The sequence below is a fragment of the Equus asinus genome, chromosome 2, assembly GCF_041296235.1.
Source record: "Equus asinus isolate D_3611 breed Donkey chromosome 2, EquAss-T2T_v2, whole genome shotgun sequence".
Taxonomy (NCBI): domain Eukaryota; kingdom Metazoa; phylum Chordata; class Mammalia; order Perissodactyla; family Equidae; genus Equus; species Equus asinus.
Window position 1 is genome coordinate 74,472,986 of NC_091791.1, and position 20,955 is coordinate 74,493,940.

The 20,955-nt window shown below is 38.9% G+C and overlaps 1 protein-coding gene across 5 annotated transcripts in view; it reads left to right on the forward strand.

Moving 5' to 3' along the window:
* Positions 1-20,955, forward strand: part of TAF5L (TATA-box binding protein associated factor 5 like) — a 29,107-nt gene that overhangs the window by 2,853 nt on the left and 5,299 nt on the right. For 4 of the 5 annotated variants that reach the window (XM_044757869.2, XM_014860838.3, XM_014860837.3 and 1 more), the window contains exons 2-4: positions 7,402-7,546; positions 11,268-11,372; positions 17,329-18,053. In XM_044757869.2, the coding sequence (XP_044613804.1) occupies positions 7,405-7,546; positions 11,268-11,372; positions 17,329-18,053 (972 nt within the window). In that variant the 5' untranslated portion in view covers positions 7,402-7,404. Of the gene's footprint in view, positions 1-7,401; positions 7,547-11,267; positions 11,373-17,328; positions 18,054-20,955 lie in introns of those variants that run through there. The other variant, XM_044757860.2, reaches the window with a different exon arrangement.

A 20,955-nucleotide genomic window follows, 5' to 3' on the forward strand; every position in this document is an offset into this window, starting at 1 on the left:
TGTATTAAAAGTAGGGAAGGCTCATCCACCTGTCCTGGCAGCTTTGTGTCTGCCTGTGACTCCAAAAGGAAAATGACTACTTAGCAGAGACAAGCATTTTAATCCAAATCTGGAAGCTGAGAGAGCACTTACAGAAGGCATGAAGAAACCCTTAGGTCATTCCAGGCAGCCTTCTCTCCTAAAAGTTATCTTCAAGGGTATTCTATATGTGCCTGATGACAAGGCAAGGTTTCCCGCAAAAGTGTCCCTCTGAAAAGAGGATATCACCTCATGTTCAAACCTCTCCTATTGAAGGACACTCAGTTACTCTTGGAACAACAAGATGCTGTTTGGGAAACACGTATTGGGCTGAAACAACCTCATTAGATGCTAGTTTGGGATATTTATACAATCAATAAGTGAGTGATGAGTGAAAAAAAAGTTCTGCCTACCTGAATGGGGATTGATGGCTCGGGTTAAGATTTCCAGTGAGTGCATCATGAGGATTCACAAAGTGCTCGCTCATAGCCGATTTGGTAGATGCGAAGGTGGTGTGCTCTAGAAAGTGGAATTTGATGATTCAGAGCGGCTTAAGTGACCACAGAGACTCTGGTGTTGAAGATGAAAGTGAAGAGTTAGAGTAAAATTGTTTCAGGAATTAATATATTGCCTTATATATTTTTAAGTACATAGATGTAAGCTAATAAATTAAAGATTATAAACAGACATTTGACTATTTCATCTACAATCCTAAAAGACTTTTTTTGTTAACCAAAAACTTTTCTTCCTAATTTTCTCATTGTAAGAGTAAGGTTGTCTCAGGTTTGAACTTTCCTTTTAAAGTTGGATGTTTTAACAGAAATTAATTGCTACTCTGTTTCTCTGCTGAAGCAAATTCCCTTTTCTCTTCTCATTTTTTTAACTTTTAGATGGTTTAAAGAATGTTGTATACTGACAAACTTTGGAAAACACTATAGAGAACTTCCATTCATAATTCTTTGTTTAGCAGTCGAATAAAATCATCTTCTGGTAAGATGTCTTGAAATGTATCTATATCTTAATCACTTTACAGTGTTTGGTAATAATAAAAGGTTGCCCTGTTTTTAGTAACAAAATACTAACTTTTGGAAATTTGATAGTTTAGTAATCAGAAGTGTTTTGCAAAACTTTGTGAATTAACATTTTGAAGCTAAGATAGTGATGCTTTAGTTTCACGAAGTAATACCATGGTCTAGAACTGTGTTGTCCGCTACAGTAACTGTTGGCCTCATGTGGTAACTTAAATTTAATTAAAATTAAAAATTTAGTTCCTCAGTTGCACTAGCCACATTTTACTTGCTCAATAGCCCTTTGTGGCTGGTGGCTACCATACTGACCAGTACAGACCTAGCACATTTCCATTATTGCAGAAAGTCCTGTTGGACAGTACTACTTAAGATGAAAAATTGAAGATCACTCCACTCTGAGACACACACAGATGTTTCAGTGTCATTAAAGTATCTCTGAAACCTCACTTGCTGCATTTGAAGTCAGTTTCAGGGAGAACTGTAAACATAGGGAAACATTTCTCCTTCTTCTCTGTTTCTTGTCTGCAGTAGTGTTGCCAAATAGAGTATCCATGAAGGTTTTCTCTGTGAAGTCAAACAGTAAATTATGCGTTTTGAGTGAGAGAGTGTGCCGTACTCTTCCATGTTAATGAGGTTTTGTAGAGAAATAATTTCTCTGTCCTGTAAATAGTATTAAAGTAGGAACCAAATATCTGTGGCTTTTTTTGGTTCATAAAAATTCAGAGAAATCATGAGCCTAAAGTAAACTCTCAAGAATTCCAGGCAGAAGCTAGACAAGGCTTAGTTTATTTATTGTTTGTTTGTTTGTTTTATTTCAGAAAGACTGGCCCTGAGCTAACATCTGTTGCTCATCTTCCTCTTTTTGCCTGAGGAAGATTGTGGCTGAGCTAACATCTGTGCCAGTCTTCCTCCACTTTGTGGGATGCTACCACAGCATGGCTTGATGAGCCATCTTAGGTCTGCGCCCGGGATCCAAACGTGTGAACCCCAGGCCACCAAAGCAGAGTGCACAAACTTAACCACTACACCACTGGGCCAGCCCCTACTCACTTTATTTTTAATGTGAGTTTCAAAGATGAGAAAAGCCCTGTCCCAGAGCCCCCTCCATCTGTTTGGGGGAACTAAGGAACAGTGATGGCAGGAGTGGACAGCCTGTATTGGCAGTTCGGGGTGGGGGGGAGGGGGATTTTGGGAGAAGCATAATCAGATTTGTCCTTTGCCTGCATTCTAAAGGGTGGTTTGAGGTAGTGCTAGAAGTGGGAAGACACTGGAGTAGTTCAATTGAGAAGAGATTTGTGCTGTGAAATAGTAGCAGTGAGGATAGGGTAGCAGCAGTGGCTCCAAGAGAGAATCCTGTGTAGAATAGGAGTTACTGGCTGCTTAGAAGTGAGAGGGAGAGAGAGAAAAGAATCGTAAGATGATTGGGTTTTTTTGCTCTAGTGGTGGGTGGTGGCACCATTAAGCTGACTAGGAAAACAAGGAGAAGGACGAGGTCTTAAAGGAAGATAAATTTGAGCACAGTGAATTTCAGATGTTTGCGACTTCTGGGTAGACATGTCTTTTAGACTTGAGCTCAGGAAGGTGATCTGACTAGAGACTGTAAGTCTTGGGTAAGTAGTGTGATGATAGGGAATGTGAAGAATGAGAAGCAGACCAAGAATGGAAGAGGAGGAGCCAGAAAGACACGTTTGCAAGAGAGAGAGTGTTTCAAGGGAGGAGGTATGTTCAGCAGTGAGAGACCATGTAGGATAGTGTGGAAAAGTGACTGTTAGATTTGGCAAGAGTTGAGGAATCTCAAGTCTAGTAAATAGCCTGCTGAGATAGGGAGTAGGCTCATTAGCTGGGTAGGGAGACTGGTGCAGATTTGGAATGGTGAGGGTGGGAAGCTGTAAGGAAAGAGAATAGTTGACAAGAAAGACATCATGGAGGTTGCCACTGGTGGTGGAGAAAAGCAATTTCTAGTGACATCTCCCTGCCTGGTTGTATGATTTCTGCTCCTCCTCCCCCCACAAAAAAAACCCTCCAGGTTCTACATTGCAGCCTGAGCTCCCAGCTATGAGCCTTATTCGTGTGCCATTTATTTCTTGGGACATGATGGAAAAGAGCACAGCTTCAGGTGTATTCATGTCAGTCTGTGATTGAGCAAAAACTGAATGTGAAAGGCCATTATAATTTTAAAATTATATGAGTATGACTGAGTCTAAGAGTAGAATGGCTCATTTATTTTTCAGCTGTGATTTATATTTTCACAAAGCTAATTGAATACACTTTATCAAGATGATTAATGCAAAAGCTTAGATTTTTAAGTCCTACTTAGAATGACCTTTTGATAGCTATTACACCCGTCTAGACTGCTGCAAGTAAAGAGAAGAAAACTAATATTTGATTACCTAGTAGGCACTTTACATGACATCTCATTTAACAAAAAATACAAAATAATTTTTATCTGTTTTTAAGAAAAAATTTACAGTTGGAAAAAATATATTTACTTAGGAAAAAACCAAACACCTAGCAACCTGTCAGTATACTCAGTTGGGGAGCTGATTTGAGGATGGTGAGTTTACCTGAATTTGTTTTCAATTCATCCATACTCAAAGCTGCCACCTTATATCGAGGGGCTGCTGTCCATGAAGTACTCTACTGGCATTTCATGGAATTGTATAGTACTTAGCCCGTGAAGTAATGGTCTTGGGGGTGTCCCTCTAAGCACCCCTCCACTAACCATAGGCATTGAACATAAGCGAATGGGGTTAGGATGCAGTGAAAAGATTTACTCAGCTGCAGTCCTGTATTATTATCATCATCTTGAGCGTGCATGGGTTCCCTGTATCTTTGCTTCCCGTGTTTCTGTAGTTCGGTATGAAGAGTGTAGCTGTAGTTTTTCCTGCATAGTTATTACTTTGAGACAGGAAAATGATCCTGTCCTGATTTTATATAGCAACTTTGTTGAAGTATTAGTTAATCAGTAGGCAACTGTTGATATGTGAGAAATAGATACATATTGTGTCAGAATCCTCATTTTAATTTCCAGAAATACTAATAATGTGACATGAAGAGAAAGAAATGTGGTCATCTATTTTTACCTTTAAAAGTTAAGATATTTTATGTAAATTGAAAATTATGAGAAATCCTGAAATTTTAAGAAAGATGAAATTATATCCAAACTCAATTTAAATTTAAAAGATTTTATAATTATGGGAAAAGCTAAGTAGGTAACTTGAAATTGCAGTATTAATATCATGTCTGAATCTCTCAAAAGACAGGTCTATTTTAAGGAGGTTTTTTAAAATGTGTCCATTTATGGCCTTGGTACTATGGAAATCACTTGGGGGAGGGGAACTGATTTCTCTGCACAACTCTTTTCATTAATTATTTCACTTGAAATATGTATGCATTGGAATCAAATCCAGTTAAGTGGATTGGGTCATGTCTCTGGTATTCTGTTGAGGGTGGCTGTAAAAGGGAGTTAATGCCAGTATTCCTGCCCTTAAGATTCTTGGACCTACAGTTGGCTCACCACCCATCCTCAGGGAAGGTCTTTTCCCATAAATGGTGGTTTGGATTCAGAGAAACGGCCATTTGGAGAAATTTATTAGAATCAGTATTTTAAAACTAGTTCCTAGCAATCCCAAATATGGCCAGTTTTTGCTGTTGTTCATTCTCCTTTTTGTTTCCTCTTTCCTAGCTTTCATTTCTTTTCCCCTTCTCCTCAGACATGCATATACTTTGTCCCACCTTGAGGGCATTGTGTCATTGCAGGGTCTATTCTCTGTCAGTTTTCCTGTCTTTCACATGCATGGTGTTTTCCTGGTAGAGAGGTGATCTCTTACTCTGATCTTATTTGGAACACTAAGGGACACACAGGGATACAAGCTTGAGTTCCCATGGCAACAAGAGATTGGCATTAGGAAATCTGGAAAAATTTTAGTCTCAGCTAAAATACGAGGACTCGGGCTGCTTTGGAAGAATTTGGAGACTAAGTGCTCTTGAAGTTAGATTAAAAACAGCTTTAGTAAGCAGTATTGTAGGGGTGTGTGATGGTGGGAGCTGTGGGGTGGGGGAAGGCAGAGGTCCTGGTTTGACTAGTCCTGACTTTGGGCCAAACTGGGGAAGGGCAGTACTGTCACAGTCTTTGTATGCATTTACTTTTTTTTTTTAAATAGAACATTGAATCAGAATCTCTGGGACTGAAATTATTTATATATACCCACTCACAGGAGATTCTTGTGAGTAGCCAGGTTAGAGAACCATGGAGAATCACTGATATAGTCAAACTGATGTAGTAATGCTTATTAGTAACCACGAAGAAACAATTCTCTCTCTTCGTTGATGGGCAGATAATGCTTAGAGCAGGGATCCCCACTCTCAAAGTGTCAGAATCCTTGAATTAGCAATAAAAAAAATCTTAATTAAAAAATAATCTGAGTTATCAATACAGTGAAAGACCATAACTGAGTGAGGCAAATTCCATAGTGAAAAGATGGTTCAGTATTGGAAAATAGGTTAATATATTTCATTGTATACTGAATCTCAACTGTATCAGACCCAGTCTCCCTCCTTTTTAACAAATATTTTATACTCTAGATCCAGAAATGAAAAACATAGATAATTTAATCTTTCTGTACACGTAGTTTAAAATAACGTATTTAGGATGTCCTAACATTTTATATTTATATATAGATATATGTGTTTTAGTATATGTGTCTTCAGCCTTCAGTGTTTGTCGTATGACTCTTAGAGAATTGAAAAGTGGATCTTCAGAGTACATTTTAAAAGGGTTACCACCACTTAGTTCAGAAGGATTATTTGCAAATGATTTTGGAACAATTTGTTTGCTACAGTATCTGGGTAAAATGTTTGGTTATTCACCACACATCACACACTAAAAGAAATTGCAGATGGATAAAAATTGGATATAAATGAATTTTTAAAAAGTTTTTAAGAAAAAATAAATAACAGATTTCTGGAAAGGGAGGAATTTAGTCTTTAAAAAGAATGGAGGAAATCACAAAGGAGAAGTCCAGTGCATGTAATTGAAACTGAAAACTTAAGCACATCCAAATAACTTACTGAAAGCACATCTTACACACACAAAAATTGGGAACCCTTGATTTAAGAATGTTACTTGGTGGGGCTGATTACATGTGTGTGGATAATGTCACATGCATTCCAAAATGGACACCATATTTGGATCTTGAAGGGGAAAATATTTTTTACACAACAGAAATGAACTTAGAAAATTCATCCAGCTGTTGCTGGTCATCTGGACTACAGTATTCTTTACTTCTGGCAAAGTAGTATTTGCAGCCCATGGCAATATCAGCGGTTCCTGTCATTGTTTTCTTTTTTTAAAGATTGACACCTGAGCTAACATCTGTTGCCAATCTTCTTTCTTTTTTTTTCTTCTTCTTCTCCCCAAAGCCCCCCAGTACATAGTTGTATATGCTAGTTGTGAGTGCCTCTAGTTGTGGCATGTGGGACGCTGCCTCAGCATGGCCTGATGAGCAGTGCCATGTCCGCGCCCAGGATCCAAAGCGGCGAAACCCTGGGGAGCTGAAGTGGAGCACACGAACTTAACCACTCGGCCACCTGTCATTCCTGATAATAAATTTAGTAGTCAAGGAAAATAGTTTTTCTGTGGAAGAGGAACCCTCAGATTAGCTTGAATTATCAAAAGCAATTTACCCCTGTTGAATGCATTTCCTACTATTTTCCTTTCTTATAAGAATTCATGAGATGAATTTTAACACATATGCATACCGTCTTACCATTTTGATGGTTTTCTGTACCTGTGATTACAAATAAAGAATGAAAGAGGTAAGTAATATGATAAAAATGAAAACACAGTGCTCAAATCCGTTATTAACCTCTCACTTCCTCAAAATCTGTTTATCCACTTTCTCAGTTTCTCAGGTCTTTGATTTTGTAGTGCCTCCTGCCTGCTTTTTTGGCTGGTTCACTGCTAATTAACACCTCTCACAGGGTAGGCAGGAGAAATAAAAGACCCTGACCCTGGCATTCAACTGGTCCTGTTTGCTCTTTGTTAGCATCTCTAATCAGGCAGACTGAAGTCATGGAATTAAAAGGAGTTTGGGGGCAATCTATGGGGTTTTATTATCTGATATGATAATCTGACTTTCCATAATTGAAGTTGTCTGTATTGTCATTGGGAAAATAGATAAAATGGAAGAGAGCACCAGGTTAGTAATAAAGAAACTTAGTTTTGTGTCTTAACTAGGTCACTGAACTAGCCATGTGCTAGTCTTTCTCTACTACTTATTTTTCCTGTCTGTGATGTCCTGGTTGTATTGGATGATCTCCCAGATCCCTTATAGTTCTGTGGTTCCCCCCGAAGGTCATGAAACGAGTGCGCACCGAGCAGATTCAGATGGCTGTGTCCTGCTACCTCAAACGCCGGCAGTACGTGGACTCAGATGGTCCCCTGAAGCAAGGACTGCGTCTGTCACAGACTGCTGAGGAGATGGCAGCCAATCTCACAGGTAACCATGGGGGCTGCTCCTGGGGGTGAGCTGGAGCACAAGAACTCATGTCAAGGTCCACAAGAAATGATTTTTCCTCTTCTGGACATAGTGCCAGATTACGCACACTGTCCAACAACCTCAGTGGGCAGCGCCAGATGAGTGGTGCTGGCTCTAGAACTGGCTGTCCTTCAAAGCCATCCTTGGATGCCACTTGTAAAAACGCCCTGTCCTAATATATCCTGCCTCAGAATTCTAAATGATTTTATCTGTACCTGAGATTATGTGTAACTTGTTCCTTCTAGAAACTGTTATCCTATGAGACCCGTAGGCTAGAGTCCCTGTCCCCCTGTTGCATGTGTCCCCTCCTGTAGCCTCACCTGTGGAAGTCAGGTTTGCTGGGTGAACAAGTCCTTTGGATTCAGTGGCTGGAAATAGTGACACAATAGATATGTTCCTAAAGCTTTTAAAATTTGTTTTTGTTTTTTGTTTGTTTTAAAATTGGATTCTTTTGTAGAAAAATTTGTCTTGAATCTATCTGGAATAATAAATAATTGTTCCTTAGCTATTTTGTGAATTCAGGTTTTTATGGGATACAATTTTCTTATATTGAATTTGTGTAGTAGAGATTTCAAGCAAGTTTTTTTTGTTTTTGTTTTTTTTCTTTTCTGCTTTTTCTCCCCAAATCCCCCCAGTACCTAGTTGCATATTTTAGTTGTGGGTCCTTCTAGTTGTGCCTTGTGTGACGCTGCCTCATCATGGCCTGATGAGTGGTGCCATGTCTGCACCCAGGATTCAAACCGGTGAAACCCTGGGCCACCGAAGTGGAGTGTGCGAACTTAACCGCTTGGCCACTGGGCCGGCCCCTGGAGCAAGTTTTACTGCCGTGCTTTTAGGATGATGAAAGGCTGCTCTAAAGCCTGTGTGTGGAGTTCAAGGTTGCAGTGCTTTCTCCAGCTCAGCCCTGCTCATCTACTCAGACTGGGCCCTTCTCTCTTCTTTGTTCCTCTGCTTTCTTCTGCTCTTCTATGTATCTGTCACCACCTACTCCATCTCTTACTGGTTTCAACCTTCGTCGTGCTAGCAGTAGCTACCTCACCTTCCTCTTTTCTTATTACCTTCAAAATCAAGGACCCAGATCCTTTATGCTATAAGGGTGTATTGATTGCCATTGCTGTGGAAAAAGAGTGATGAGACAATAAAAACCTGAGGATGTCCTCAAAAGAGTGGTTCTTGACTCCCTCTGAGACAGTAGAAGAAACCCAACATGGATTTGCCTTCTTATTCTTCAGCATCAAATCTACACCATTCTTCCTTTCCTTCAGACTCCGCTGAGTTACCCTTGAAAAGAACAGGGCCTGTTGATGGGCTTGGAATACATTAATAAATTCCTCATTGTTTGTAGTAGGATAGCCAATTTACAGGGCCGTAGTAATTTCTTCTAAACTTGGCATCACAGTCTTTAATGTGCATGAATAATCTCGTACTGCCCTGCGTTCATTAGAACCTGAGGACAGTAATTCAATGCTGTTGTTGACAGAAAATAGGAACAAGCACATTACACAGACTTCTAGAACTTCACTCTTCTTAGTTGTCTTAGTTTAGATAGAATGGCTTATTCGGAGAGTCACTGTTGTTTCTGGAAACCTACTAGGAAATGTGAGAAACGTGAAATGAGATTATCATAAGATTTTGTCCTAGGTGTTTCTGTCCATTGAGTAATCTGAGTAATTATATCTTCATTCAGCAGGAACATACTGAACATCTGCTGTAGGCCAGGTGCTGAAAAGTTCTAAAGATAGCTAAGATTCGATTCCAGCTCCTGAGGAGCTTAGCATTATAGCCAGGAAATGAGGCAGGTAAATCAATAATTAAAAAGGTATGATGTAGTTAAGTTCTGTGAAGGAGAGATGCCCCTGGTTCTGTAGGAACAAAGGAGATAGTCATCTAAGTTAGCTTGGCAGGTCAAGGAAGGCTTCCTAAAAGGTCTTGTGGTTCCTAGCATGTAGTCATGGGTCAGTAAATAGTAGAAGGAATGAGCTGAGTTTCAAAAGAACCATTAGGAGCTAAAGGGGGGGCTGGGGTGGGGGGTAGTGGCACTGGTTGGAGGAGGGTATCCAAGTTATCAAATGCGAATTTTAGAGAGATCACTCTGATGGGTTTGTTGATTGGGAAAGGCCCAGATTAGAACCAGGGAAGTTAGTTAGAAGGCCATAGTGCAATCTAGTGAGAAGTGAAGACAGTTAAGGAAGTGGTAATAGGAACGGAGAGGAGAGGATAGATTTTAGAACTCTGTTGGACTTAGTGATGGATAAACTCAGGGTTGGGGGCAACATGAAGAGGGAAGAGCCTCCTCCTCCTGTGTGTAGCCTTGCAGCATATCCTCCTCCCTCCAGCTGTCTCTCTGAGTCCTAGTAGTGCACATTGACTTTCTTCTCATCTATATCTCTCTTTCTATACATTTTATATTGTTCCTTCCTCAGCCCTGCTGCACTAATTACTGTTCCCACATCCATGTTCCATCTCCTAAAATGTATTACTGTTTCATCCAGATTATTGTTAAAGATGGCTTCTGTCAGTCCCCAGCTACCTTTCCCCAGTGTCTTCCTTTCCCCTGCAAAGGGGATAAGAAAATTTTGTCCTCCTTTTTAGAAAGCATAAATTCACAGAATAGACATTAAATGCATATTTTCATACTGAATATTCAGACTCCAGACTCCTTCCCCCATTCTGCTGCCCAGAACACTGGCAGCCAGGCACCTATCCTCCGGGAAGGCAATGAAGAGATTCTTCCTGGTGAATCAGACGTCCCCAAGAGAAAAGACATAAAGACATTGACATTGAGAAATTGTCCATCCAGGTCATCCTGGGTGATAAGCACATGGAGTTTTCATCAGCTCTGTAGTGCCTCACTTTCAGCTGTGCACACTGGCAGCTATGGGCTGTCAGACCCTACAAGAAACTAATCTACTTACTATGAAGAATAGAAATGGAAAGAAACGGTGAGAAACCACTTGGGGAAAGCAAACAGTAAAGAAAAGAAAACTTCAAAAATACCATCAATGATAGCCTTGAAACAAGAAGAGAATACTATTTTTAAAAAGAAATTTCAGAGAGCAACAACAAATTTTGTAAATTCTAATACATGATAGTGAAAATGAAAAATCAGTAGAATGGTTGAAAGTTGAGGAAGCCTCCCAGAAAGTAGAGCAGAAAGACAAAGAAATGGAATATGGGAGAGAAAATAAAAGGATCAGTTCAGGAGCTCCAATCTCGAAATAGTAAGAGTCCCAGAAAGAGAAAATAAGAAAGATTCAACAAAATCATTCAAGAAAATTTCTCAGAACTGAAAGACACAAATTTCCAGATTGAAAGGGCCCATGAAGTGCCCAGCACAATGGTTGAAAATAAACCCGCACCGAGGCACATTATTCTAAAAAGTCAGAACATGGGGTCTAACTCAAATTAGTTCCCTGAAGTTACATACCTATCCTCTGTCATTCAGCTTATTTATCCTGTGCTTTATATAAACTTTTTCTTTCCTCTACTGCCATTGTATTGGGTATCAAGAGGGAGAGGAGACAGATATGTGTTATCAGTCTGTCATAGTTAACGAGAAGCCCCAACATACTTTGAAAATCTACTGATTTGCATATGTAACACCCCCTTCCATCCATCCTGCCAGATATTGCATTAATAATTGTCTTTCCCACCCCCATCTTGTATAACTTTCCTTCCTCAGTCCAGTCAGAATCTGGGTGCGCCAACATAGTGTCTGCAGCCCCATGCCAGGCAGAGCCCCAGCAATATGAAGTACAGTTTGGACGACTACGGAATTTTCTGACCGGTAAGTCCTCAACACTAGGAACTTTTTCTTATTAAGAAAGAGTAGTGCAAATCTCCCTCAAAACCTACAATATTCTAGGTCTGGTGTAGGTACTAGGGATTCAAAGGCAGTTTAACACAGTCCTTGCATTCAAAGTTATGGTCTGTTGGAATTCCTGAGAGAGTGAAATCATGAGGTTAAAATTTGCAGGGACTGGAACTCTGGGCGTTTTATTCACTGTTTTATCACAGCCTTCAGCACAGTGATGGGGACTTGGGTGGGATGAGTGAAAGCAAAATCAGCCATGTAGAGAAACATCCTTAAATGCAGCGTGTGTGAAATGCGCCTCTCAAATACGTGTTGATATCACCACTAATAATAGTACACCTCAGAATGGTCTCTTCCTCTTATTTCCAAAAGCGCAGGACAATGGTCCTTGTGAATCAGCAAGACAAAAAAAATTAGAAATTGTAATTCAGACCAGTTTACGGGGGTGTAATGACCACTGAAACACAAAATCAACAGACAGGAGTTCTATTCAGTTCTTCTAACTCACTGTATGACTTTTTAAATTAATCACTTCTTAAAAAATGGAGTCAGCTTCTCCAGGGCCTTCATTTCCTCCTATGTGAAATGAAGAAGGCAATTCAAAGGCAAAACCAAGTGATTTCATCCAGTCACAGGATGACTGATTATAATTTTACTGTTGGAAAGATTATTCCAGTAAGAGTAACCATGTTGATTCTGGTTATTGATCAAAGTCTTTTGTTGAATACTTCCTTTTTGCAAAACTCCTTGAGGTGTAAGATCTGCTCTTGAAGAATTGAGAATGATTAGCTGATACTGGTTAGTGGGAAATTGTAATTAAAATACTTTGAAGCTGTTTTATTTTTCTTTCCTTATTTAAACAATCCTCAGGTTAACAATTTTTAATGATAAAGATGCATATAAAGTGATCAATATATGAACCAAAATAATATACCTAGTTTTATACAGACTTAGAGTTGTCCTAATTTTACTTGACCCTCATAATGATTAATATTTTATAAAGAAAGAATCCACATTTTCTGTATTCTGTGGTTGGAGAAAATGACCAAAATTTTACAGGAAATAAATGTTACAAAATAAAACCCTAGAGAGGATTATCTTATCAGTTTCACAGTTGCTAAGTGATAGAATTCATAAGTAGAGAATAGTCTTTTACATCGTTACGAAAATGAAAAAATCATGAAGATTAATGGTTTAGTAAAACAAATCTATTATGTTTAAATTGGAAAGAAAGGTTCCATTAATGTCCCCCAATCATGTGAACGTTAAATATCTCAGAACAGTGACCAGCTGCTTTGCATCTCCACGAAGGATTAAAAAAATTGAATTTCTAAGTAGGGTTTCATTTAGAGGTAAGCAAGAACTTGTAGATAATGAGCTAGTTTTAATCATTGGCATTGGTTTTTGAGGCTTTAGAGCAATTTATAAAAATTTTTACATCAATTTTTAGAAAGTTATTTTACTCAGTTTTTAAAATATTATATTTATCTCCAGGATAGATTTCTCTTACCACTCTAGTGGTGCAGAAGCTGGTTTAGAAAGAAATGCCTAGCCTTTTTCGTGCTTCCTATTTCATTCATTCAACCAATATTTTATGTTAAGCACTGACTACATGCCAGGCATTACAATAGAGGATATTGATGTGGAGCATGCCATCCAATGAAGGAAACAGACTAAAGCATAAAGCCCCCAGTTTATCATTATAATAGTGATGCATTCCATATACTTATGCTATGAGATGGCTCTTGGCATGGACATGACTTATTTTCGTTATGAATGACACTCAGATGACCATAGTGACACTGTGTAGATTTTTGTTTATAGTTTTTAATCACTGAAGCAAAGCTATAATAAAATGGACTCATTGGAATAATTTTATTATAGAACTACAATGACTTTTTGCAGTGAAGAATTAATACATTTAATTTACCACTAATGTGATTTATCCTGGCGCAGTTTTCTGTTCAAATTTCTCTCTTTGGGCTCTTGGTTTTTCTTAAATATTTGGTAGAGCTCTTAATATAGCATAGCGGTTGACCCCAAGTTTTTGAAGGTGCTGCTTTTTCCTAATATATGGTACTTACTTTATTTGTATCTCATAGTTTCTTTTGCCTAGGACTTTGCATTTCAATAAATTATAATCTGTCAACCTTTTCCTTTGCAATTTTATGTCGTTTCAAAACTGAGAAAATTGTTATTTTCTCTATAATTTAATTCTTTAATCCATTGGTCACAGATTATTTGGAGGGGGTGAATATATATGTCTTCCCTTATAGACTACTTTTCCTGGAACATTTTTCTCCACTCTCAGGTCTCAGAAGAGCAGTCAACCAAATCGAATGAATATTTCCTGAGAACCAAGATAAAGTATAAGATGTAGTCATTAATCTAATTTGGAAGCTACTCCTAACATAAGAAGACTAAAAGTGAAAGTAAAAATTTTTAAATAAAATTTGAATATTGTAGAATTGTTTTCTCAGACTTGTATGAGATCAATTGCTGAATTTTGTACACACAGCAATTGCATTTGGAATGGAAAGAGAATGTGATTTTGACAGGGGTAGTCAGAGAAGGCTTTACTGAGTAGGAAGTGGGATTTAAGTTAGCACTTGGAAGATGGGTTGGATTTCAGTTAACTGGAAGGGGAGGAGGAGGAGGATTGAGGGTACGTGGAAAGACATGAGCAAAAGGGCAGAGATGAGTTCTTTGTGTAGGGTAGTGAAGGAACTAGCTTTGTTGAGAATGAGGCTTTCAAATTAGAGATGGAGCTAGATTGAAGAGAGACCTGATCAGCAAGCAAGGCGAGAAGATGGAGACAACTATTGATGTGAATATTAGTCTGAAAGCAGTTTTTAAAAGAGTTTGTTAGAAGTTTGTAAGAGGCGTGAGTAGGAGGCCAGCCTAAAGTCCACTGCAAAACTTGAGAAGTGGGGTGAAGAAGGACCAGAACTTAGCAGTGTTGTGGAAATGGAAAGCAGGGTCTTGATTTTATAGTTAAATTACCAAGGTAGGATCACTGAGGCTTAGGAATAGAGGATGAAGAGGAGCTGAGGATGACTCAGGCTCTGTGACAAGGCAGGGTTGAAAAGTATATTGAACAGAAGTAAGTCAGGTTATAGTTTTTACATTGTTATGATGATGACATCCTACTGTATAGCTTGCAGTAGGAAATTTGAGCCTGGAATTTAGAGAAGGATGTAGACTTATGATAAAGAGGTATAAATTAAAGTCTTAGGAGATGATAAGTCTCAAAGGGAGATACTAGAGAAAGATAAGAGTGTCTGAGGCTGTAGCACCATTAATGTATTTTTCCTCCAGAAGTTATCTGCATGAGAGATTCTGCAAGCTTACCTATTTGCTATAGGCCCTTTTCTCCAGGAGGTGTAGTGAGAAGAGCATAGACTTTGGAGTCAAGCACTCTGGATGTGAACCTAGAGCGAACTGTGACTCTTAGAGGCGATATGGATGTAAAGTGCCTGGCTCATAGGAGGCACACACACCGAGTGTTCTTTCAAATGAAATAAGTATTTGAGGAATGAGAAAAGGAAGAAGAGCCCAAAAGGGAGGGATGTGAAAAGCTGAGCCCAGATAGTCTGGTCTTTCAGCACAAAGGACGAGGATGTAGTGGTCACTGGGGTCCAACCCTACAGAGAAGTGCAGGAGAATGAGGACTAACAAGCTCAGTTTTTGTTTAACTTAGTGCTCCTTTCACTACTAATTCCTGCAAACTCCCTGAAAAACTCCATTTTTCTCTTGTTTACCAACATCAGAATGTGGTACCAAGTAGGTGTTCATTACATATCCAGTGGATAGATGAATGGAAGAAAGAAAAAGCACACTTTTCAGAGGATATGTTACTTTTGTAATTAGAAAAAAACATTTTAAGCGAGTACACTTTCAGTAAAATATAGAATATGTGTCATGATTGCAGGGAAACAAGATTAACAATGAGAATTAAGACATATGAGTCTTCCCTTGTTCCACAGAATGAATATGCTAATTGAGATTTTATTTTATACCTAACATACTGTTCTTTTCAGACAAGGGAGAACAATTAAGCAATTTTGAAACTGTGGGCTGAAACAACAGTGAATTTCAGTAAGTTTTAAAGTAGTACAACCCTATTTCTTGAGGGTTAGGTTTTTTCTAAACTTACTAAAATTCCTCTCATTTTGAAACTAAGATTTTAAGGAGTTGAAAATAATCCTTCATCCCTGTAGACTGTATTGGAAGTCTGATTGGTAAGGGTTGAGTCTTTTTGTTTTTTGGGTTTTTTTTGTTAATATTTTGGGAAATAAATTTTCCAGAGGTCTTCTAAAGAATTACAGTATTTTAGGAAATAACAAGATCTGTATTAATCAGTTCTCCAGAGAAACAAAATGAACAGGATGTATATACAGAGAGATTTATTGTAATTTATTTTAAGGAGGTGGCTCATGCAGTTGTGGAGGCTAGCAAGTCCAAAATCTACAGTGCAGGCCAGCAGGCTGGAGACCGAGGGAATTCTGCCTAACATAATACAACTTTCCAGCGTACACCTGAAAACGCACTGATTCCTGTCCCCGTAAGAGGAAGCAAAGTCCCTGGGGGAAGCTGCTTATTCTCCTTGATATCCTGTAACTTAAATACTATGATGCAAAGTTAATGACACTTAAATACTCTGATATAAAGTCAGTATAACTTATATTACATGATAAGGGAATAAGAAAGAGAAGAAATTTTATATAGATAGATATACACACACATTCATAACAAAATGAGGAATACTCATAACAGTTACAGTTCTCACTTCTTTAACTGGTCATGTAATTATAGCTGGTATTTATAACCACCTTCTTCTACTACCCAGTCTGTATTCACTTTGCCTTCAGCAAGCACCTCAGCTGGTCCTGGTTCTTTGCTTCATGGGGTGACCCAAACCTTCATTCCTGAAAGGTCTGGGCCATTACTTGTCCTCCCTGGATTGGGTTGTTGTGGTTTTCCATTGACCTTAATCACAGGATAGGGTAATACTAAGAGATTCCCTAGGGATCTCCTATATTCCAGACATACTCTCCCTTACCTCCATCATGGAGTAGCAGTCCAGTTTCCTCTTGGCAGACACAATCAGTCACCCCAGCCAACACTGTAACTCCCTTCTTTGCCTGTTGATTCAAAGGCATGAAGAGCCCAAACTGGCCAGGTGGCAGTCTTAACTTCCAGTTCGGTGGAATCATTGTTGTAATTTAAGTTCATCTTCGATATATGTATTTGAGTAGGGACACATTTATTCTAAAATGCACCTATTATGCAGTTAATTCACCTGCAGTAAAGTAAAATAGGGTATTAAGCAGAGACGGCATGCTGGTATCATTTATCATCAAATTAGGGAGGCAAGATTCTCTAATGCAGTGAATCTTGAGCCATGTATGGATTCCTTTTCATTAAAAAAAATGCTAGCAGAAATGCTAAGTGCTGACTTAAAACATTTTTATATTAATTTATTTAAATATGTGCAAACACTACACTAGATATAAAACCTTTATGCTTAACTATATTTATGTATGAAACCCAAACTCATTTATAAATAAAGTACAAGCAAAACCACAAAAACAATAAAGTTCACATCAACAGTGAGTGAAGATAGTGGATTGATTTTGCCAGAACTACCTTGCTACTCCACATGGACCCAGAGATGGTCCTGGTGGCTGTGACAGAGGCTAGTTTTCATGCAGCTCCCCTGAGATGTTTGTGCCCTGCGATGGGCCGGCTATCTCACCACTTGTCTCACCTGAATGACTGCGAAACCTTTTCTCCATCACAGCTCACTCTGTGCCATCACTTATTTAGGTGTCAAATACACCTCTGGGCTTTTCTCATTAGCCTGTGAGAGTCACATTATTCTTTGAGATTATACCCCTTTTAAAGCCCTCACTTTTTTTCATTATAGATTCTGATTCCCAGCATAGCCATGAAGTGATGCCTCTCCTCTATCCTCTCTTTGTCTACCTCCATCTCAACCTGGTCCAGAACAGTCCGAAGAGCACAGTGGAAAGTTTTTACAGCCGCTTCCATGGAATGTTTCTGCAGAACGCTAGCCAGAAGGATGTCATTGAGCAGCTACAGACCACTCAAACCATCCAGGACATCCTGTCTAACTTCAAGCTTCGAGCATTCCTAGATAACAAGTACGTGGTCCGTCTCCAAGAAGACAGCTACAACTACCTTATCCGCTACCTCCAAAGTGACAACAACACCGCCCTGTGCAAAGTCCTCACCTTGCATATCCATCTTGATGTGCAGCCTGCCAAGAGAACAGACTACCAACTCTATGCCAGCGGCAGCTCCTCAAGAAGTGAGGGCAATGGCTTAGAAGGCACTGACATGCCTGCCCCTATTCTGCAGAACGAGGCTGCCCTGGAGGTCTTGCAGGAGAGCATTAAGCGGGTCAAGGATGGCCCCCCCTCCCTCACTACCATCTGTTTCTATGCCTTCTATAACACAGAGCAGCTTTTGAACACTGCAGAAATCTCCCCAGATAGCAAGCTGCTTGCTGCTGGGTTTGACAACTCCTGTATAAAACTGTGGAGTTTACGATCCAAGAAGTTAAAATCAGAACCCCATCAAGTAGACGTGTCCCGCATCCACTTGGCTTGTGATATTCTGGAGGAGGAGGTATGAATATCATTTTTTCTTCCCTACATCTGCCTTACTAATTTGCGTAGAATATTCTTACCAAACATGACAGATCTTATGGAAAATGGACTTCATTATCTCCCTCATCATAGAGCTACAGCCAAACTAATGCCATGTAACCTATAGCCATTGAATTTCTGCTCTTCCCAACTTTGGAAGAGATGAAAACTATTTTTAACAATATTAACTGAACGTTATTAATGAATGGTCAGTATTTCTTACTATCTGAAATGTGGATAACATTGGTAAGCCTAATTAAAGACCTGTAGCTAATATTGAGATTTACGGTAAACGTGTGTATGTGCATTTGTGCAAATACAAACATTTAGAAGTAGGATTACTGGGTCAAACAGTCTACATTTTAAATTGTGATAAATATTGCCGTTTTTCCAGTCTCATCGACAGCAAATGAGAATACTGGTTTCTCTCCACCCCCACCAACACTAGGTGTTATCTTCCTTTCTGAGGCCAGTGCAGATCCTCTGGCCATGTGGCCCAGGGTGTTCCCATAGCCTGTTCTGAAAAATACACAGGAAGTATACTTGAAATTTCATCCATCAGTCAGTACAATGATCTTGCTTGGTTTCTTTGGGATAGTTGTTGAAAAGGGCAGGCTGACTGGCCTGAGTTTCGGGTCACTGAGAGTCACTGCCTTAGAAAAAATGTGGGCAAAATGAGATAGAAATTGAACTTTACACAGTTAACTTTCCCCGAGAGTGGCCCCACAAAAACTGTGGGCTAGAATATTTTTGTCATATTACCACTGAAATTCAGGTAGCTCTGCCTCAAGTTACTTTTGGATGGCAAATTCTTTCCACAGCGTTGAAAAGTTGAGTTTAAAAAAAAAAATCACTTGAGTTAATTTCCAGTTGCTGATAAGGATAGCAAGAATATTGCATGCATAATTAAGCCGTTTTTTCCTATTTCTGTTTTCTCAGTCACTTTCTAGTTAGTATGTTAGTATGTTCTTTGTTTCTTGCAACTGAGACAACGTAATTAGAGGAGTTTGTTATGGTGAGCAAAGAGTCTAAATTCCAATGTACAACCTTTGATTTCTAGAATTTTATAATACCCTCCACAATATTTTTCATTGCACATGTATTTGAATTATCAAATTTCTTTTTTCTTTGGAGACAGTTCTAACCTCTTGGGGATTCCTCACATACAACGGAGGAATACTGCCCTCATTTACTTTCAATTTTCTCTAAATACCAAAAAAAACTATTCCTACTGACCTTATTAGCTTTATTGATCCTGAATTTGAGGATTGTTCTAGGCATTAAATATTAATATAAAGGAAGGTAGCAAAGATAGATACAAAGATGGAAAGAATATTAGACTAAAAAAATTTTAAGATTCTCCCGTGGCTACCATTGAAAACTAGCCTTTGACTTGTTCTGTGAAGGTTTCCAGGCATCAGAGGCATACATTTGAAGACCCAGAACTGCAAAATAACATGACAAATTCCAGGAGCTGAAAGAAATTAAATATGGCTGGAATGGGAGGGGGAGAACAGGAAGCAATGTGGTGCTGCTGTCTATGTGAGAGATTATGGTGGCCTGAACTATGGTAGTGGCCTGGGGGAAAAGAACACAGTGGGTGGACTAGGCAAGAGCTTAGGTCCTGGATTAAGGGAGGGGCTGAGGGAAAGGAAGAGTCGAGGATGACACCTTTGTCTCAGGCTTGAACTGGGTGAGTGATCGAGATGCTATCCACTTTGAAGAGAACAAAGGACGTCAGAGAAGCAATCGTTTTGTTTAAGTATCTTTCTGGTTTATTTATCATTATTCATATTGAAAGTACTGTAGTAGCCTCTGCTTTTTTTGAGAACAAACTTTTTTTCGTTTTTAACTTTAGAACTAAAGTTGAGATCCTCTTACTCTGTCGTTGAGGGATTTCCTGTTTAAGATTTCTTCTCCCCCACCCACCCTCACCCACACCCATTTGTCACAGTAGTTTGCTTTTTGGTTTCTGACAGAGCATTTTGGGGGGAAAAACAAGGTATAAATTAGTTCTGATAGTTGGTTTTCAGTGTTTCTTCAATGAGAACTTGGACTTTCTTTTTTCCTTGTGGAATTCACAATTAAAATCAATTAAAATCAAGACTGAACACAGAGGTCATAAACTCACACTCCTGTAGAAGAAGCCAAGCAGGTAAAAGTAAACAGGGAAGCCACCTGGGTCACAGAGATGACAGGAAGTAAGAAAGCGCCTTGTAAACCAAGTAGAAAAGCCAGTTTGCAATCTCTGCTTTAATCTTTGTGAAGCAGTAATTGTTGCATAAATTAGTGGATAAAATAGTTTAACATTAGATATTTAAACAACGATGAGACCCAGCAATTCCATTTCTTGGTGTACACCCAAAAGAACTGAAAACATATGTCCACACACAAACTTGCACACGAATGTTCATAGCAGCATTATTCATAATAGCCAAAAAGTGGAATTACCCCAAATGTCTATCAGCTGATGAATGGATAAACAAAATCTGGTCTGTCCATACAATGAAATATTATTCAACCATAAAAGGGAATGAAGATACGTGATATATGATACATGCTATAATGTGGATGAACCTTGTAAACATTATGCTAAGTAAAAGAAGCCAGTTGCAAAGGACCACATGTTGTATGATCCCATTTACAGGAAATATCTAGAGTAGGCCCATCCATGGAGACAGAAAGTAGATTAGAGGTTGCCAGGGGCTGGGGACAGGGGAATAGGGAATGACTGCTAATGGGTACAGGGTTTCTTTTTGATGTGTCTACTAGATAGTTAGGATGGTTGCACAATTCTGTGAATATACTGAAAACCATTGAATTGTACACTTTAAAAGAGTAAATTTTATAGCATGTTAATTATATCTCGGTTTTAAAAAATA